At 38.7% G+C, this 15,439-nt stretch overlaps 1 protein-coding gene across 1 annotated transcript in view; it reads left to right on the top strand.

The window, feature by feature from the left end:
* FMN1 (formin 1) overlaps window positions 1–15,439 on the top strand; it is a 266,553-nt gene that overhangs the window by 173,139 nt on the left and 77,975 nt on the right. Inside the window, exon 13 of the mRNA XM_060262294.1 lies at window positions 10,865–10,957. Within this exon, the coding sequence (XP_060118277.1) occupies window positions 10,865–10,957 (93 nt within the window). The remainder of the gene's footprint in view (window positions 1–10,864; window positions 10,958–15,439) is intronic.

Below are 15,439 nucleotides of genomic sequence, written 5' to 3'. Positions count from 1 at the left end.
GTCCATGCTGTTAAACACTCGGATTCACTGTCAGGATGATTCCCATAAGTGCTACTGGCAGGCTCTCGTATTTGTTCAACAATTCATTCTTATCAACAGAGAACTATTTCTGGTTTTCCATTTACTTAAAAAACGAAGTTTAAAATGCCAACTCTGACCTGATTGACGTTGGAATCCCCCTTATGTGAAGGGCTGTTTATATGCAATGATGCTTCAGACAGATTTACAAGTGCCTGTGGAGCTTTAAAAGACTATTGCCCAACAGGCATTAGGGGAGAAACACTCAGCTTTGTAAATAGTTTCATTTGTTTGGGTGACTTTTTAAAAAGTTAAATCAAATACTGCGTTATATCTACAATAAAATACAATAATCAGTAGCTCTAGTTACATTTTAATGTTTTTACTAATTATTTCAAAGTTTTGACATGGGAACCACAATATGCAACAGCATATGAGCTGAGAAATCTTAAATAGTGTTTCTTTTTGGATTCCATGCATATAATGTTTTTGCAATATGTGTAATTTATGTATAATTTATATATAATACTTTGAAAATTTGTATGTATGTATATATGCTTTTGAGCTGTGGTGCTGGAGAAGAATCTTGAGAGTCCTTTGGACTGCAAGAAGATCAAATCAGTCAGTCCTAAGGGAAATCAACCCTGACTGTTCCCTGGAAGGTCAGATGCTGAAGCTGAAGCTCAAATACTTTGGCTACCAAATGAGAAGGGAGCACTCACTGGAGAAGACCCTGATGCTGGGAAAGACAGAAGAAGGGGACGGCAAAAGATGAGATGGCTGGACAGCGTTAGTGATGTAACTAACACAAATTTGAGCAGACTTTGGAGTATGGTAGAAGACAGGACAACCTGCCGTGACTTTGTCCATGAGTCCACAACAACAAATGTATATATACATATATGTATATATACCTATACATATATAGATGTGTATATGTATATTGATTCACATATGATACCGAAGCAAGTCACCCCATTTAATAATTACTTTGAAATTGTCACTTTGAAATTAATGCCAAAATGCTTTTCAGAGCAAAGAATGGCCAAAACCAATATGTCTAATTGCATTTCATTTGAAAGTGAATCTACCTATGGTCTGTTGGTTGTATGGTCTGAGAATTCTACATCATCAAAATGGCTGCAAACCTATGTTTATTTTTTGTTGAGGCAGATGAAGCCATTGGTGGTGATTCACATGGAAACCCTGTTCATTGGCAAACTGTCCTGGTTGGAGAAGGGTTGGAATGACTGAGATGTTGCCTTATCTTGAGGGGTTTTTAAGGAGCTCGATTCTAATGCAGAGTTTAAGTATCACAGCCTGCTAAATAGGGCATTTGGTTTCAGTTTTGTTTTAGCAAAACTGTTTCAGCAATTTTTTGTGTCCAGCTGGTGCTTTTTATTAGGCTGTGCAGTACTTTGTGACGCCTAAAGAGACACAATAATTGACAGCCAGTCCTATCTTATTTATTGCACAAACAAAGCAATGTTCAGGATATTATTATTGTAAATGAACCAGAGATCCACACTTGTGTAACAACCAGCCTCTTAAAACAAACTGTGATTTTCAGTCTGCCATTTATATCACTGAGTTTGGCTTCAGATCTCTGGCATTCTTTGGCTGCAGTTTATGTATGTTGTTTGCTCCAGCAATGCCCTATTAAAATCATTCATACCTCTCCAGAGCAAGTGGGCTGCATCTCCAAGATGGATGAAAAACACAAAAAGCATTGTAGGACTGGTAGGATCATCTAGTCCAGCATTCTGTTTTTCAGAATGGTTGATGAGATGCAATGTAAAATCTACAGCAGGGGCACACATCCTCCCTTACAGCTGCCCCCCAGCAAATGGCATCTAGACGTATATTGCCTCCAAACATGGATGCACCATTTAGCTATCATAGTAATTACCTGTCGATAGGCCTATCCTCTATGAGTTTATCTTATCCCCCTTTTGTAATCAGCTAATCTAGCAAGCATCACCACATTCTATAGCAGTTCCCCAAGTAAACTGCACATTGTATGAAAAAGTACTTTTGTTCAGCAGTTGTTAATCTGCTGTCCATCAGCCACCTCTCCCCATATGAACCCTAAAAGTCTTTATGATCAGTGACCCCAACACCTTTTGGGGGTACCCAGCCCCAGAAACATCAGACTTACTTCCACTAGGGCCAGGGCCTTTTCGGCCCTGGACTCTGCCTGGTGTAGGGTTGCCAATCCCCAGGTGGGGGCAGGGAATCCCCCGGTTTGGAGGCCCTCCCCCGCTTCAGGGTCATCAGAAAGCAGGGGGAGGGGAGGGAAATGTCTGCTGGGAACTCTGTTGTTCCTTATGGAGATTTATTCCCATAGAAAATCATGGAGAATTGATCCGCGGGTATCTGGGGCTCTGGGGGGGGGCTGTTTTTTGGGGTAGAGGCACCAAATTTTCAGTATAGCATCTAGTGCCTCTCCCCCAAATACCCCCCAAGTTTCAAAACGATTAGACCCGGGGGTCCAATTCTTTGAGCCCCAAAAGAAGGTGCCCCTATCTTTCATGATTTACTATGGAAGGAAGGAATTGAAAAGATGTGCCGTCCCTTTAATTGTGATGGCCAGAACTCCCTTTGGAGTTCAGTTATGCTTGTCACAGCCTTGATCTTTGCTCCATCCCCAAAGTCTCCTGGCTCCACCCCCAAAGTTCCCAGATATTTCTTGAATTGGACTTGGCAACCCTAGCCTGGTGGAATGAGCTCTCCTTGGAGATTTGACCTTCGGGACTTACTCCTATTCTGCAGGGCCTGTACAGCAGAAGGCTAGGCCTTCAATTGAGGCAGCAAAGTAATCTGTTATTGGCCTCTCCTTCACATTCTAGTGCTATAGGACCTGAGGGACCTGGACCAATAGGCTATGCCTGTTGAGGCTGAATCTGTTACTTTTAGTTTCTGTAATTTCTGTTATCTGATTTTATGATGTAACCCACCCTGAGCCTAAAGGTAAACCTTTCTTTGGACGCAGACAGCCCCCCAATCTCAAACAACTCCTCACCCACAATGATACAACATCGCATCTGAGCATGAACACAAGTACCAGAGCTTGCAATAAACCCAAGTGCCAACTTTGCTGCCACATACACCCAGACAACACAGTCCCTGGGCCTAACAGCATTAACTACACCATCTGAGGCTCATTCGCTTGTTCATCTTCCAACATTATATATGCCATTAAATGCCAACAGTGCTCTTCAGTTCACTACATAGGGCAAACAGGACAAACCCTATGCCAAAGGATAAATGGACACAAATCTGACATCAGGAATTACAGAACTGAGATACCTGTTGGAGAACTCTTTAACCTTCCTGAGCATAAAATGGGTGACCTCAAAGTAGCTTTTTTTACTGCAAAGGAACTTCAAGAACAGAATGGAGACCGAAATTGCAGAATTACAAATTATTATTAAACTTGGAACAAACACCTCCCCAGGACTGAACAGGGATATTGGGTTTTTTATCTCATTACATATGCTAAACCAACTCTCACTGAATATAGCTATACATCCACAGTATTCCAATGTATTTCTCTTTTCGAATAGTATATCAGAATCATGGGTTTTTTTGTACTGACATACTCAAATAAGGGATATGGGTTGTTTATCTCATTAAATATACTAACCCACCTTCCACTATATTTTAATACACCCTGTTTTTCTAATGGCTAACTAATATGTATTTCTCTTTTAGAACAGTGTATCAGAATATTGGGGCTTTTTGTTTTTGTTTTTTTGTATTGACATACTCAAATATGGGATATTGGCTGTTTATCTTATTGCATCTACTAATCCATCCTCCACTATATTTTAATGTATTCTTTTTTTTCTAATGGCAAACTATAATGGATGTTATAACCTCTTGAGAAACTATACCCTCTGTTTAAACTAACAAAACCAGAATGTTACCCAGATTCGTGGCAATTCACACCTATGACATCAGTCTGCTTTTTTATCACCCTCCAATGTTGTTTCAGCCCTGCTTTGTTCTAACTAACAAACACAGACCCCAATTTGTGATTCTTTTAATCTGCTAAAAACATTCTCGTGATTCTACATACCAACTCACTGCCCACTTATATTAAGAATTGCTGCTTGTCATTCCAGTTTTGTCTGATGAAGTCTGCTTAGAGCATACGAAAGCTTACATTCTGAATAAAATTTAGTTGGTCTTAAAGGTCCAACTTGTCTTTGTTCCACCCTGAGCCTGTTAATGGGAAGGGTGAGCTATCATGAGTCAAATAAAATAAATGTAAATAAATATATAATTCAATTCCTTAAGTTTTTAGAACAGGGGTGACAAACTCATTTTTTATGAGGGATCAGATCTGACATAAATGAGACCTTACTAGGCCAGGCCATGTGTGTCATAAAATATAATGCCAGGTAGCAGAGATATAAACTTTATAAAGGGCACAGACAAACACACACAAAAATTTTAAACTTAAAATCAGACATGCTTAAATCATTAGTACTCATTGGTCTTAAAAGTGCTTTCTTTGTATCCCTCCCGTGCAATCCAGGGAACTGGGCAAAGGATGCTCTGACTCTTTCTTTCCTTCCCCAGGGGAGCAGGAAGGGGAGGAACTTCAGCCAATAGATGGAAGAGAGGCTTGGCTCAGTAACTCTGCTATGCATTTGAGAGAGCCTGGAAAAGCAAGCTCTCCCCACCCTTCATCCCCAAGGGAGGAGCCTCAGCCAGTGGAGAAAATATAAGCTTTGCTGTGTAGCTCCTGTGTGATTGAGCAAGCCTGGCAAAGCAAGCTGTGATGCAAAAGGAAGCAAGAGAGAGGGAGATGGAAGCAGACAACAGCCAGTTGCCCATGGGCCTGATAAGAGCTCTCCAGAGGCCTGATTCAGCCCCTAGGCCGCATGTTTGACACCCCTAATTTAGAGTTTGGGGAGAAGAAATTATCTTGATCCACTTTCAACAATTCCTTTTCATGTCCCTCATATTTTCTAAATTGAAAACCCCCAAACTTTTTAGCCCTTTCTTATAAGGAAGGTATTCCAACTCTCAGATAATTTTGGTTGTCCTTCTGCACTTTTTGCTCTGGGACAATCAGAATGGCCAGCTACACCAGGGGTGGCCAATGGTAGCTCTCTAGATGTTCTTTGCCTATAACTTCCATCAGCCCCAGCCAGCTGCCCTGAGCCACTTGCTGGGAAGGGCGGGATATAAATCATAAAATAAATAAATAAATAAATAAATCATCTGGAGAGCTACTGTTGGCCAACCCTGAGCTACACCATACAGGTGTCTATCAATACAGCAGTTGTACTTTCAGTGCTTTATTCAATAAGGATTCTTATCCTTACATCAGCCATCATTCCATGGTGGCCACATGGAATCATTGTTTATTACAGTACATTTTCATATCAAGGGAGAAAACTGGAAGGAGCATGAAGACTCATTAGTGGAAATAATGGTTTTTTCCAGGCCTCTCTAAGAGTTCACAGAGAGGTCATTTCAGATCTAACTTTAGATTAATGTTGTAGAATCCAGACTCCATTAGAACAACTCCAAACCAAGTTTAACAAACTTTCAACCAGAGACATCCAACCATCCATGTAAGCTTAAAAATTGTTATTCTAAATTTCATAGTAATAATAATTTTAAAAAATACAAAATGTATGAAGTGAATTTTCATACATTTTCTGTTGCAGAAAAAAAATGTCCCCAGTATACATTTGCAGTACATACTGTTTAGACTTTCTGGCAGAATTCTTTGATTATTACATTAACATATGGAATCTTAACGGAAGTCAGAGGCACTTTTAATTAATATGCGTATGACTGTGCCTTTAAAACTCATATCAACAAAGTTAGGCTTTCCATGTGATGTATGACTTACAGTGTTAATTTGTTTTGTTTTGAGGTTCTGCGATGAAACAATATTTGTCTGTAATCTTCCATTCAGTACCTCTTCTCTCTCTCGGTTTCACAGTTGTAAGCTCAGATGGCTTCCAAGTCCACAATTAAGAAAGTAGCTCTATGGAATTTTTAGAGGCAAACATTGGCTTTTGCCATTTGCGTTTTTGTTCAAAGTTTATTTGCAAGCAAACAAATTTAAACATAGAACATTTTTTTTGCAACACCAAATGATAAGAAGATCCACTTTATGCATTCTGCATTTTATTTTTATTACTGGATTTTTAAAAAAATTATTGAAAATTTTCAGTAATATATGTAATTTATATTTTATATTATATATTATTTATATATAATATGTATATTATTTTCATAGAATCATAGAGTTGGAAGGGACCTCCAGGGTCATCTAGTCCAACCCCCTGCACAATGTAGAAAACCCACAAATACCTTCCTCAAATTCACAGGATCTTCATCGCTGTCAGATGGCCATCTAACCTTTGTTTAAAAATCTCCAAGGAGAGCCCACCACCTCCCGAGGAAACCTGTTACACTGAGGAATCACTCTAATGGTCAGGAAGTTCTTCCTATTGTTGAGCCGGAAACTCTTTTGATTTAATTTCAACCCATTGGTTCTGGTCCTACCTTCTGGGGCCACAGAAAACAATTCCACACCCTCCTCTATATGACAGCCTTTCAAGTACTTGAAGATGGTGATCATATCACCTCTCAGCCGCCTCCTCTCCAGGCTAAACATTCCCAGCTCCTTCAATCTTTCCTCATAGAACTTGGTCTCCAGACTCCTCACCATCTTTGTCACCCTCCTCTGTACCCGTTCCAGCTTGTCTATATCCTTCTTAAAATGTGGTACCCAAAACTGAACACAATACTCCAGGTGAGGTCTTACCAGATCAGAGGAAAGCAATACTATCACATCACATGATCTGGACACTATACTTCTATTGATGCAGCCCAAAATTGCATTTGCCTTTTTAGCCACCACATCACACTGTTGACTCATGTTCAGCGTATTATCCACTAAGACCCCTAGATCCTTTTCACACATACTACTACTAAGACAAGCCTCCTCTGTCCTATAACTATGCATTGGATTTTTCCTACCTAAATGCAGAATGTTACATTTATCCCTGTTAAAATTCATTGTATTGGTTTTAGCCCAGTTTTCCAGCCTGTAAAGGTCATCCTGTATCCTGTTTCTGTCTTCTACTGTATTTGCAACCTCTCCCAATTCAGTATCATCGGCAAATTTAATAAGCATTCCCTCTATTCCTTCATCCAAATAATTGATAAAGATGTTGAACAAAACAAGTCCCAGGACAGATCCTTGAGGCACTCCACTCCTCTCCAAGAGGATGAGGAACCATTCACTAGCACTCTTTGGGTGCAATCTGTCAACCAGTTACAGATCCACCTAACGGTAACAGGATCCAAACCACATTTTACCAACTTGTCAACAAGGATAGTATGTGAAACCTTATCAAAAGCCTTTCTGAAATCAATATAAACGATGTCTACAGCATTCCCCTGATCCAGCAAGATAGTCTCTCAAAAAAAGAGATCAGGTTAGTCTGACATGACTTGTTCTTGAGAAACCCATGCTGGCTCTTAGTAATCACATCCATTCTTTCTAAATGTTCCAGGACCAACTGTTTGGTGATTTGTTCTAAAACTTTTCCAGGTATAGACGTCAAGCTGACGGGTCGGTAGTTACCCGGTCATCTTTTTTCCCCTTCTTGAAGATGGGGACAACATTCGCCTGCCTCCAATCCTCTGGCACCTCTCCTGTTCTCCAAGAATTCTCAAAAATAATAGCCAGAGGCTCAGAAATTATATCTGCAAGCTCTTTTAGAACCCTTGGATGCAGTTCATTTGACCCTGAGGACTTAGTTTCATTTAAAGAAACTAGGTGTTTATGTACTACCTTTATGCTGATCCTAGGTTTGAACTTCATACCCTCCTTATATATTCTGTTTTTGCCATGTTGAGCACCTCTCCTGTGCAATAATATATAAGACACAAAGATAGAAAAAAATAAAAGAAATATATTCTTAAAACATCCAAATTTTCTTGACAACAAAGCCCTATACTTTCACATTACAAATATATAAAAAGTTAGACATAACCATTACAACAATATATTGTTATTCATTCAATGTTCTCTATATGTTTTATTTACATGTAGAAAGTCATTAAGGGGCTTCCAACTGGCAATAAAAGTAGATATTGTCTTTTCCTTACTCAAAGACTGTTTAGCCATTTCCGCAAATTCTAAAATCGTTAATCCCATTCTTCCACTGTAGATATTGTCATAGGCTTCCAATGCTGTGCATAAAGTAACCTCACTGTTGCAATCATATAAAGAAACAAAGTTCCATGAGTTTCAAGCTGTCTGCCCATAAATCCTAAAAGAATTGCTTCTGGCTTATTATTGTTAATTTTTAGAATTGTTTTTAAGTTTATATGGGGAAATGGTTTTTGTTAAAAGTTTCATGTTGGTTCACATGTATGCTCTGACTGGAATTCTTCTCAACCATCCTATAAACTTGCATAAATATGCCATAGATGTATTTGTCCCCCTTTTCTACCTTCCCAAACCGCTTATCTGAGAAGGTCTCCAGATTCCTGTTTGAAGGAGGGCCCAAGGCATCAGGCATTGCTAGAACTTGAGTTTCTGTGTTTGTACCTTCCAGCTGCTACAACCCCACTCCCCATTCTTAAGACAAGCAACACATTGTTAGTCCAATGTAAGATCCCACTTTCTCTGTGGTATTAACTTTTTATGTTACCTGATCCCTGCTAGTGGGTTGAAAACAGCAATACCAGTCTCCAGTTGTCTGCAGTTGACACTTGGGCATTTTATACATGCTGAGAACAGGTTAGCAGATTCCCCTGCCCTGCAAGCTGCCATGATGGCATAGAGAATAAGATTTCTTATACCTTACAAAGCTGAGAACACTACTTGAGAAACGTAGCTTTAGTTCACTGTCATTTTATGCTATCACTTATTTCCTTTATATTTATAACATATGGCATGGTAAAAATGTTGGTGAGGTTCATGAAACTCCAACTTAAATCAAAGCTCCATTTCAAATTCTTACTAAATAAATATATCAGTTTGCACAGCTACTATAAATTGCATAATATACCGTAGTGATTTTTTGAAGATCCATCAGGAAAATCTGGACTGAACATCCCATGTGTATGTGTTATTACATCTCCTGACCCACAAAACCGTAGCTAATCCCCCCATTTTCAAAAAGCAGCTACATAAATTGTAGCTGTTGTATTCCCTGAGGCAATTACAGGTAATAATGACTATGGGGAGCTGTTCATTGAAAATCATACTCACAAGTGTGAAATATATTAAGTTACACAAGCAAAGAGCACTTATCCAAGCACTTATCATCACTCTCCTTAGGGTGTTTCTCACATTACTATATATACCTCTATGAATTTGTGATAAGTGTCTATCAGCCATTTATCTAGGCACTTTTCAGATGTATTAGAGTTCATTAAAATAAATATTAAGTGGATTATCACTGACACACTAGAAACTAGTTGGTTCTTGGGGTTCCTTTATTTTCAGGACATAGCACCACATGAGAATTTATAGTATGATGTGCAGACATTCTCACTACAAATGGTTCAACATATCATGAAAAAGCTCCTTGAATCATCATGGCCTATGAAGCTTCTTATTTAATTATTCTTCACACCCCCATGCCCCACTTCTTATTTTGTTGAAATAATATTCAACATAGGCCTAATATATAATCATACCTATACTGATTTCTTTTTCACTTTTATTATGTGAAGTCTTCCTAGTCTACAACCCTAAAACTGTTTGTATAAGAGTAAAATTCAAGTCCAATAATTTTCAGGATGCTAAAAGGCTCCCTATCCAAACTTTGCCCTCCCCAGGCACCACCTCCAATGGGCACTCTGCTCCTAAATGTGTTTGCCCGGCATTAAGTCCCATCAGTCAATTTCCTAAATAATGCACATTCAGATCATAGTCATGTCTCAGTAATCACAATAGCGATATGCTTATAGCCCTCAAATGCCCTCTTCAGGTTACTTGAGACATCTGGATTGCTTTGGGTCAGTCATAACTCTAGCTGAGGTTGTCCTTGAAAGGGCAGCTGCTGTGAGAACCCTCTCAGTCCCACCCACCTCACAGGGTGTCTGTTGTGGGGGAGGAAGATAAAGGAGATTGTGAGCTGCTCTGAGACTCTGAGATTTGGAGTGGAGGGCAGGATATAAATCCAATTTCTTCTTCTTCCACATATACATCTTTAGTTTGAGGGTACGTTGTTGTGTACCTAGTGTTGATGATAGGGCTGTTCTTCAGGAATTACAGCTCATCTCCAAACTACAGAGATCAGCAGCCCCGCAGGGGAAATGACCGCTTCAGAGGATGGACTCCATGGCATCACATTCTTGCTGAACTTCCTCCCTATCCAAACTCTGCCCTCCCCAGGCACCACCTCCAAACCTACAGGAATTTTCCAACCTGGAGTTAGCAACCTTAGTTGATAATCTGTGGATGGGTGGGTAATGTATAAAGAACCCTGTTACAGGACATGACAGTAGACTGCTTGTAAAGTTTATCTAATCTGAAATATGCTCTATTGGGGAAAGTATCTTTTGAAAGGTAAATAAATTAAGAGAACTGTTGATGTGGGTCAGAAAAATTAATCTTGTTCTACAGGAAATGTATTTAAATAAGGATTCCCCCCTCCCCCCCCAAAAAAACCCTGGAAAAAGTATAGAACGTTTCCACTGTTCTGATAGCAACTAGTTTTTGTATTCATGTTCTTCTTTGCTGCAGTATTAAGTTGCCAGTATTTGAGAATGTCCAGATGTTATTTCAGTCTAAGTATACATACTGTACATATATTTTTAAAATCCAGTATTGAACTTGTCCTTACAGTTTGTGAAAAACAGATGAAAGTGGTTTTCAGAGACTCACCAGAAGAACATATCCAGCCGTTTAAGGATAAATTGGAAGATTTTTTTCTCAAAGGTATGTGATTTACAATGCTCCTTATTTATGTGTCCTCAAGCTTTATACATGGTTATGATGGCTCTAAACTCACTAGACTTAAATCTGTGATCAGATCTCCATTTTTTTTCTTTTACTCATATTTTGCTTTTAATACTAGTAGCAGGAGGCAGCAGCCTCTCTATTATTGGTCCTGCAGAATAACTAGTTGTCCAGTATGTGGAACAGGTAGGACCAGATGGATTACAGGTCTGATCCAGCAGAGCTCTTCTGATGTTCTTAACTCCCCGCCTTCTTGATTTAAATCAGCATCCCCTCTAAATTTGCAGTTAGCCCTAGGATGGGAGAGGATATAGCTTTAGTTCCACCCCCATAGGACTGCCTCATTACAGATGATGGTGTTGGTTGTGTCTGAGAGAAAGGCTCTTCCTAAATAATACACACACCCCTGGGAAGTCATGCATAGAGTCCTCACTTTGAAGGGAACTAAAACCAGAACAGGGCGTCATCTGTAATATCCCCAACATGATGCAACCTAGCAAGATTTATCTATGTTACACCCTTATTTATCTGTGTTTTAGCTACAGGTTGCTAATGGTTGTTGTTTTGTGTGTGTGATCTCTAACACAACCGTTTGTGCTCCTTGCTGCTAATGGGTTTTGTTTATTTTTTCCCAAACAAAGCTATTTGTGTTGTGTTTGCAAAGTGGGGCTGAGAGGGGCTTTTTAAAACCTTTCTTCTGTTTTCAGGTGTTCTTTGCACTCCTGAATTGTTATACTTTTATGCTTTTATCTAGTCATTCACAGTATATATTCCACCTAACATTCCAATGGATTGAGCCTCAAATGCCCCCCACAATACTGCTTTGGGAGGAACTCTCATGAACAGCTTGAGGGGGTGGACATTCTTCCTTCTTGTGTATGTAGAACATTAGGCAAGATATGTGGCACTCTTTTATGTTCATTAACAACCTATTAGGTTAGATGGCAGTTTGTGACTCACTCAGGTTCACCCTAGTGTTCTTAATAGACATCACTGATGTCACCGTGTCACTTACATGATAAAACCGTAGCATTTCTGGTGATTCTTTGAGCTACCTATTGTCAGTTCCAGGTTGTACTTGGAGGTGATATACAGGCACAGAGGCCAGAGGTGTGGGGTTTTTTTTAAAAAAAAAAAATTAAAGTTTATTTTCTCAGTAGGAGGCCCGAAACTGACATGTTTCTGTTCTGTTTGCATCTTTTATGCTGCCTTTGAGTATCAAACTTTGAAAGCTCTACAGTCTAGGGGGAATCAAGGAAATTGCTTTGTAGCAAGGGTGTCCCTTTGTCCAACAACAGAACTGTGTACTGGAATTAGATTATATTCAACTACTGTTTTCTAATGTCAGAAGGGCACTTCTGCTAATAGATAAAGGGAGTAATTTTGATGGTTCTTTTTCCAATTGTAAACTTTGTCTCTCCATTATGTTTGTGAAAAGTCTCCCAACTCCCATGACCAAACCGGGGGGGCAGGGGGCGGGGTATGCTATAGTGTCACATATAAAGTGATAATGATGACTCTTCAAAGCTTTGGGGAACATATTGCAGAGCTTGTGATACATATTCATTTTCTCAGTGCCACCATTTTTTTGTTATAGTACCTGGGAAAAGCTAAAATGAGTTCCCAATAACATGATCAGAACCTCTTACTACAAAGCACTTGTGACATTAATGTGGCAAAACATGCATACACATGCACATACAATTTAGTTTCTAGCCTATATGTCTAGCTGGCTGCTTTGTGTCAGTCCCAATTTTAAATCAGGCATGAGAGCACTATTGGCTCTTTGCGAGCCATTTGTTCCCTCATGGAGTAACTTCTTAAAAGAATGCTGGAGAAGCTATTGAGCTATACCCTGCTATCTGCAGCATACGTTTGCCACACCTTGATCCACACCATACCTGTGGGACTATCTGGTCACCTTTTGAGGGACTGAGGAGGAATTTTTGAGCCTCCTTTAAAATGGCCAAACAAGGGCCTTTTTTTTTTTGTCTGTTCCACAGTGTCTTGGGGAATGGTGAAATTCTCTAATTAGGCCTGGTCTTATTATTATTAAGTTTAGGCCATAACTAGTTTTAGCAGCAATAGGTAGGGTCATTGGCAAGTGCCCTGAGCCAACTAAGGATGTTCATGAGCTAGCCCGTCATTGACTTGAGCAGCTGGGTGAACTGGAGGTGGGGAATGCCCTAAGTTATCATCATCATCACAACCTTTATGGGCCTTAGTCACTGAGCAGCAACAATTGAGCCCTTACTTGCTGAAGTGGCATATGTGGGATGAAGGGTACATCTCTTGGGAATGTTTTATGTGTGGGTGAAGATAAGTGAAGCTAGTAGTAACACTAAGTTTAGAGCCAAAGTACATTTTCAAAAAAATGCTGGTAGATGGAGTAGGCTATTTGACAGTGGCAGTTCACACTAATTCAGAAATGTTAGTTGTTGTAGATTAGCAGACATTAATAAAGTAGTTAACCCACATTGTTTCCTTATATGAAGGTAATAGTACCAAAAAAAGGTTAATATTGCTACTAAAGTATTGGGGAATTTTTTATCATATACCTGTAAACTTATTCGAGGTTATTGGATGCAGTATTATACATATCTAATTATGCAAATGTATATGTATTGCAATTGCAAATATTCCTGTATTGTTAACTTAAAGTTGCTGGAGCTGTTTCTAATAATTATGCATTTAATGAAGTTGTGATTTAACCTTCAATCCTATGCACATTTATTAGGGAGTAAATTCCATTGAATTTAATAATTAAATATACATAGGATCAGGCAATAAGTTCCATTGATACCAACAGAACAAGTTAGATGCAATAAATTTTAGCTAAATTGGAGTTAACCAATTTTCTAAAATATCAGCTGAATCAAATCACTTCACCTTGTTTATCCTTGATTAGGTTGCTTAGACAGTATTTTAATCTTTGCTAAAATAGTTGAGAAACAATGCAGAGTCCTATTAAATCCTACTAAATATAAAAGTTGGACTTTTTATACATTCAGCTTTTTTCTGGATTGCACTTCTAGACATCGTGAACTACAATTAGGAACACAGATCTTGTATTGTTGTGGCAGTTATATGAGACGATCCATAGGCAAAGCAGAGCCAATTGTAACCATTGTGGTGCCAATACAAGGAAACTGATATTCCCAAAAGGGCAATAACTCTCACTAAGTCTTAAGCAATTTAAAAGCAAGTGTCTGAGAAATCTCATGCACAGTGACTCAGTTTTATTTTGTGAATGGGTATATTTACAATGTACTTTTTCTTCAAAAAGCATAGCTGTTTGCTACACTGCTGTGAATGGGGTCTTTAGACACAGCTTGACAGTTCTTCCCAAATTCAAACAAACTAATTTCTGTTGAGAAAGAAAGTGTAATATGTTTAAACAGTAAAATTATTGAACTATATGTGGTTGATTATATGTAACATCTAATAAATATTTCAAATCTCAGGTATGCACTCGTGTTAAATTTTCATCATAATTTTTGTACCTGGACCACAAATATCTCATCATGTATTCCAACCATTTGCTAATGATAAGCTTCCAATAATGTAATTTATGTATTAAATTTCTCAATAAACTTAGCAGGGTTCCTGCAAGAAAAGGCCTCCGCAGTAGGACTGTTTGAGCCCCGGGTATGTCTGTTCTGGTGGTCTTTTCATCTCATTTAATTAGCAGTTTATATTTATGGCTCTAGCAGTAAGTGCATTTCAGAAAGCGCTGTGTATATGTGCACATTAACACCAGCAGTCTCCCACACTTTGATATATATTGCCTTTCACTAAACTCTCTATGCCAGTCTTCTGCCCAAATTAAGCAACCCTAAATAACAAATCAAAAACATATGAAGAAGTATTTGCTAATATTCTTCTAATTCTGTTTTTCTGCAAACTAACCATTTCTTTTTTTTACCCAGAGCATTATATTATACTTGTGTTTTGATAAGAAAAATAATGATTGCCCTGCTAAAGTAGTTCAGGAGTTTAAATGCTCAGAATAATTATCTTGGCATCAAGTAGGAAAATGATAACTACCTCAAACTATTGCACTGTCCAATTGATTCTTGACTTTAACTGTTAGTAATCTATGCCTAGAAATGTATACATGGTACACAACAGTGGCATAGCTGGAAAACATAAAACAATTTTTCATGAGTAGTCCTTCTATCTTGTCCCATTTAGAATATTCAAGAGGTCCTTGGACAGCTGCTGTTGTGCTCCCTAACCAGCTTTTGTATGGTTTCCAAAATTAATATCCATGAATTAGACTTATTTTTCTTTTTTCAAGATTTTGTTTTTAAATAAAAGTTTTTACTAACAGTGTAGTTAACTCAGACCCCAATGTCCCACACGTTCTCCCACTTGCTACAGTGTTGTTCTGCTTCGCCATATATTTTAAAGATCTACAATTTATACTAAGGTTACCAGCCTCAAGATGGAACCTGGCAT

Source organism: Heteronotia binoei, chromosome 21 (assembly GCF_032191835.1).
Source record: "Heteronotia binoei isolate CCM8104 ecotype False Entrance Well chromosome 21, APGP_CSIRO_Hbin_v1, whole genome shotgun sequence".
NCBI classification, from domain to species: Eukaryota; Metazoa; Chordata; class Lepidosauria; order Squamata; family Gekkonidae; genus Heteronotia; species Heteronotia binoei.
The sequence above is the reverse complement of the archived record's forward strand: the minus strand, read 5'-3'. Positions and strand labels throughout refer to the sequence as shown.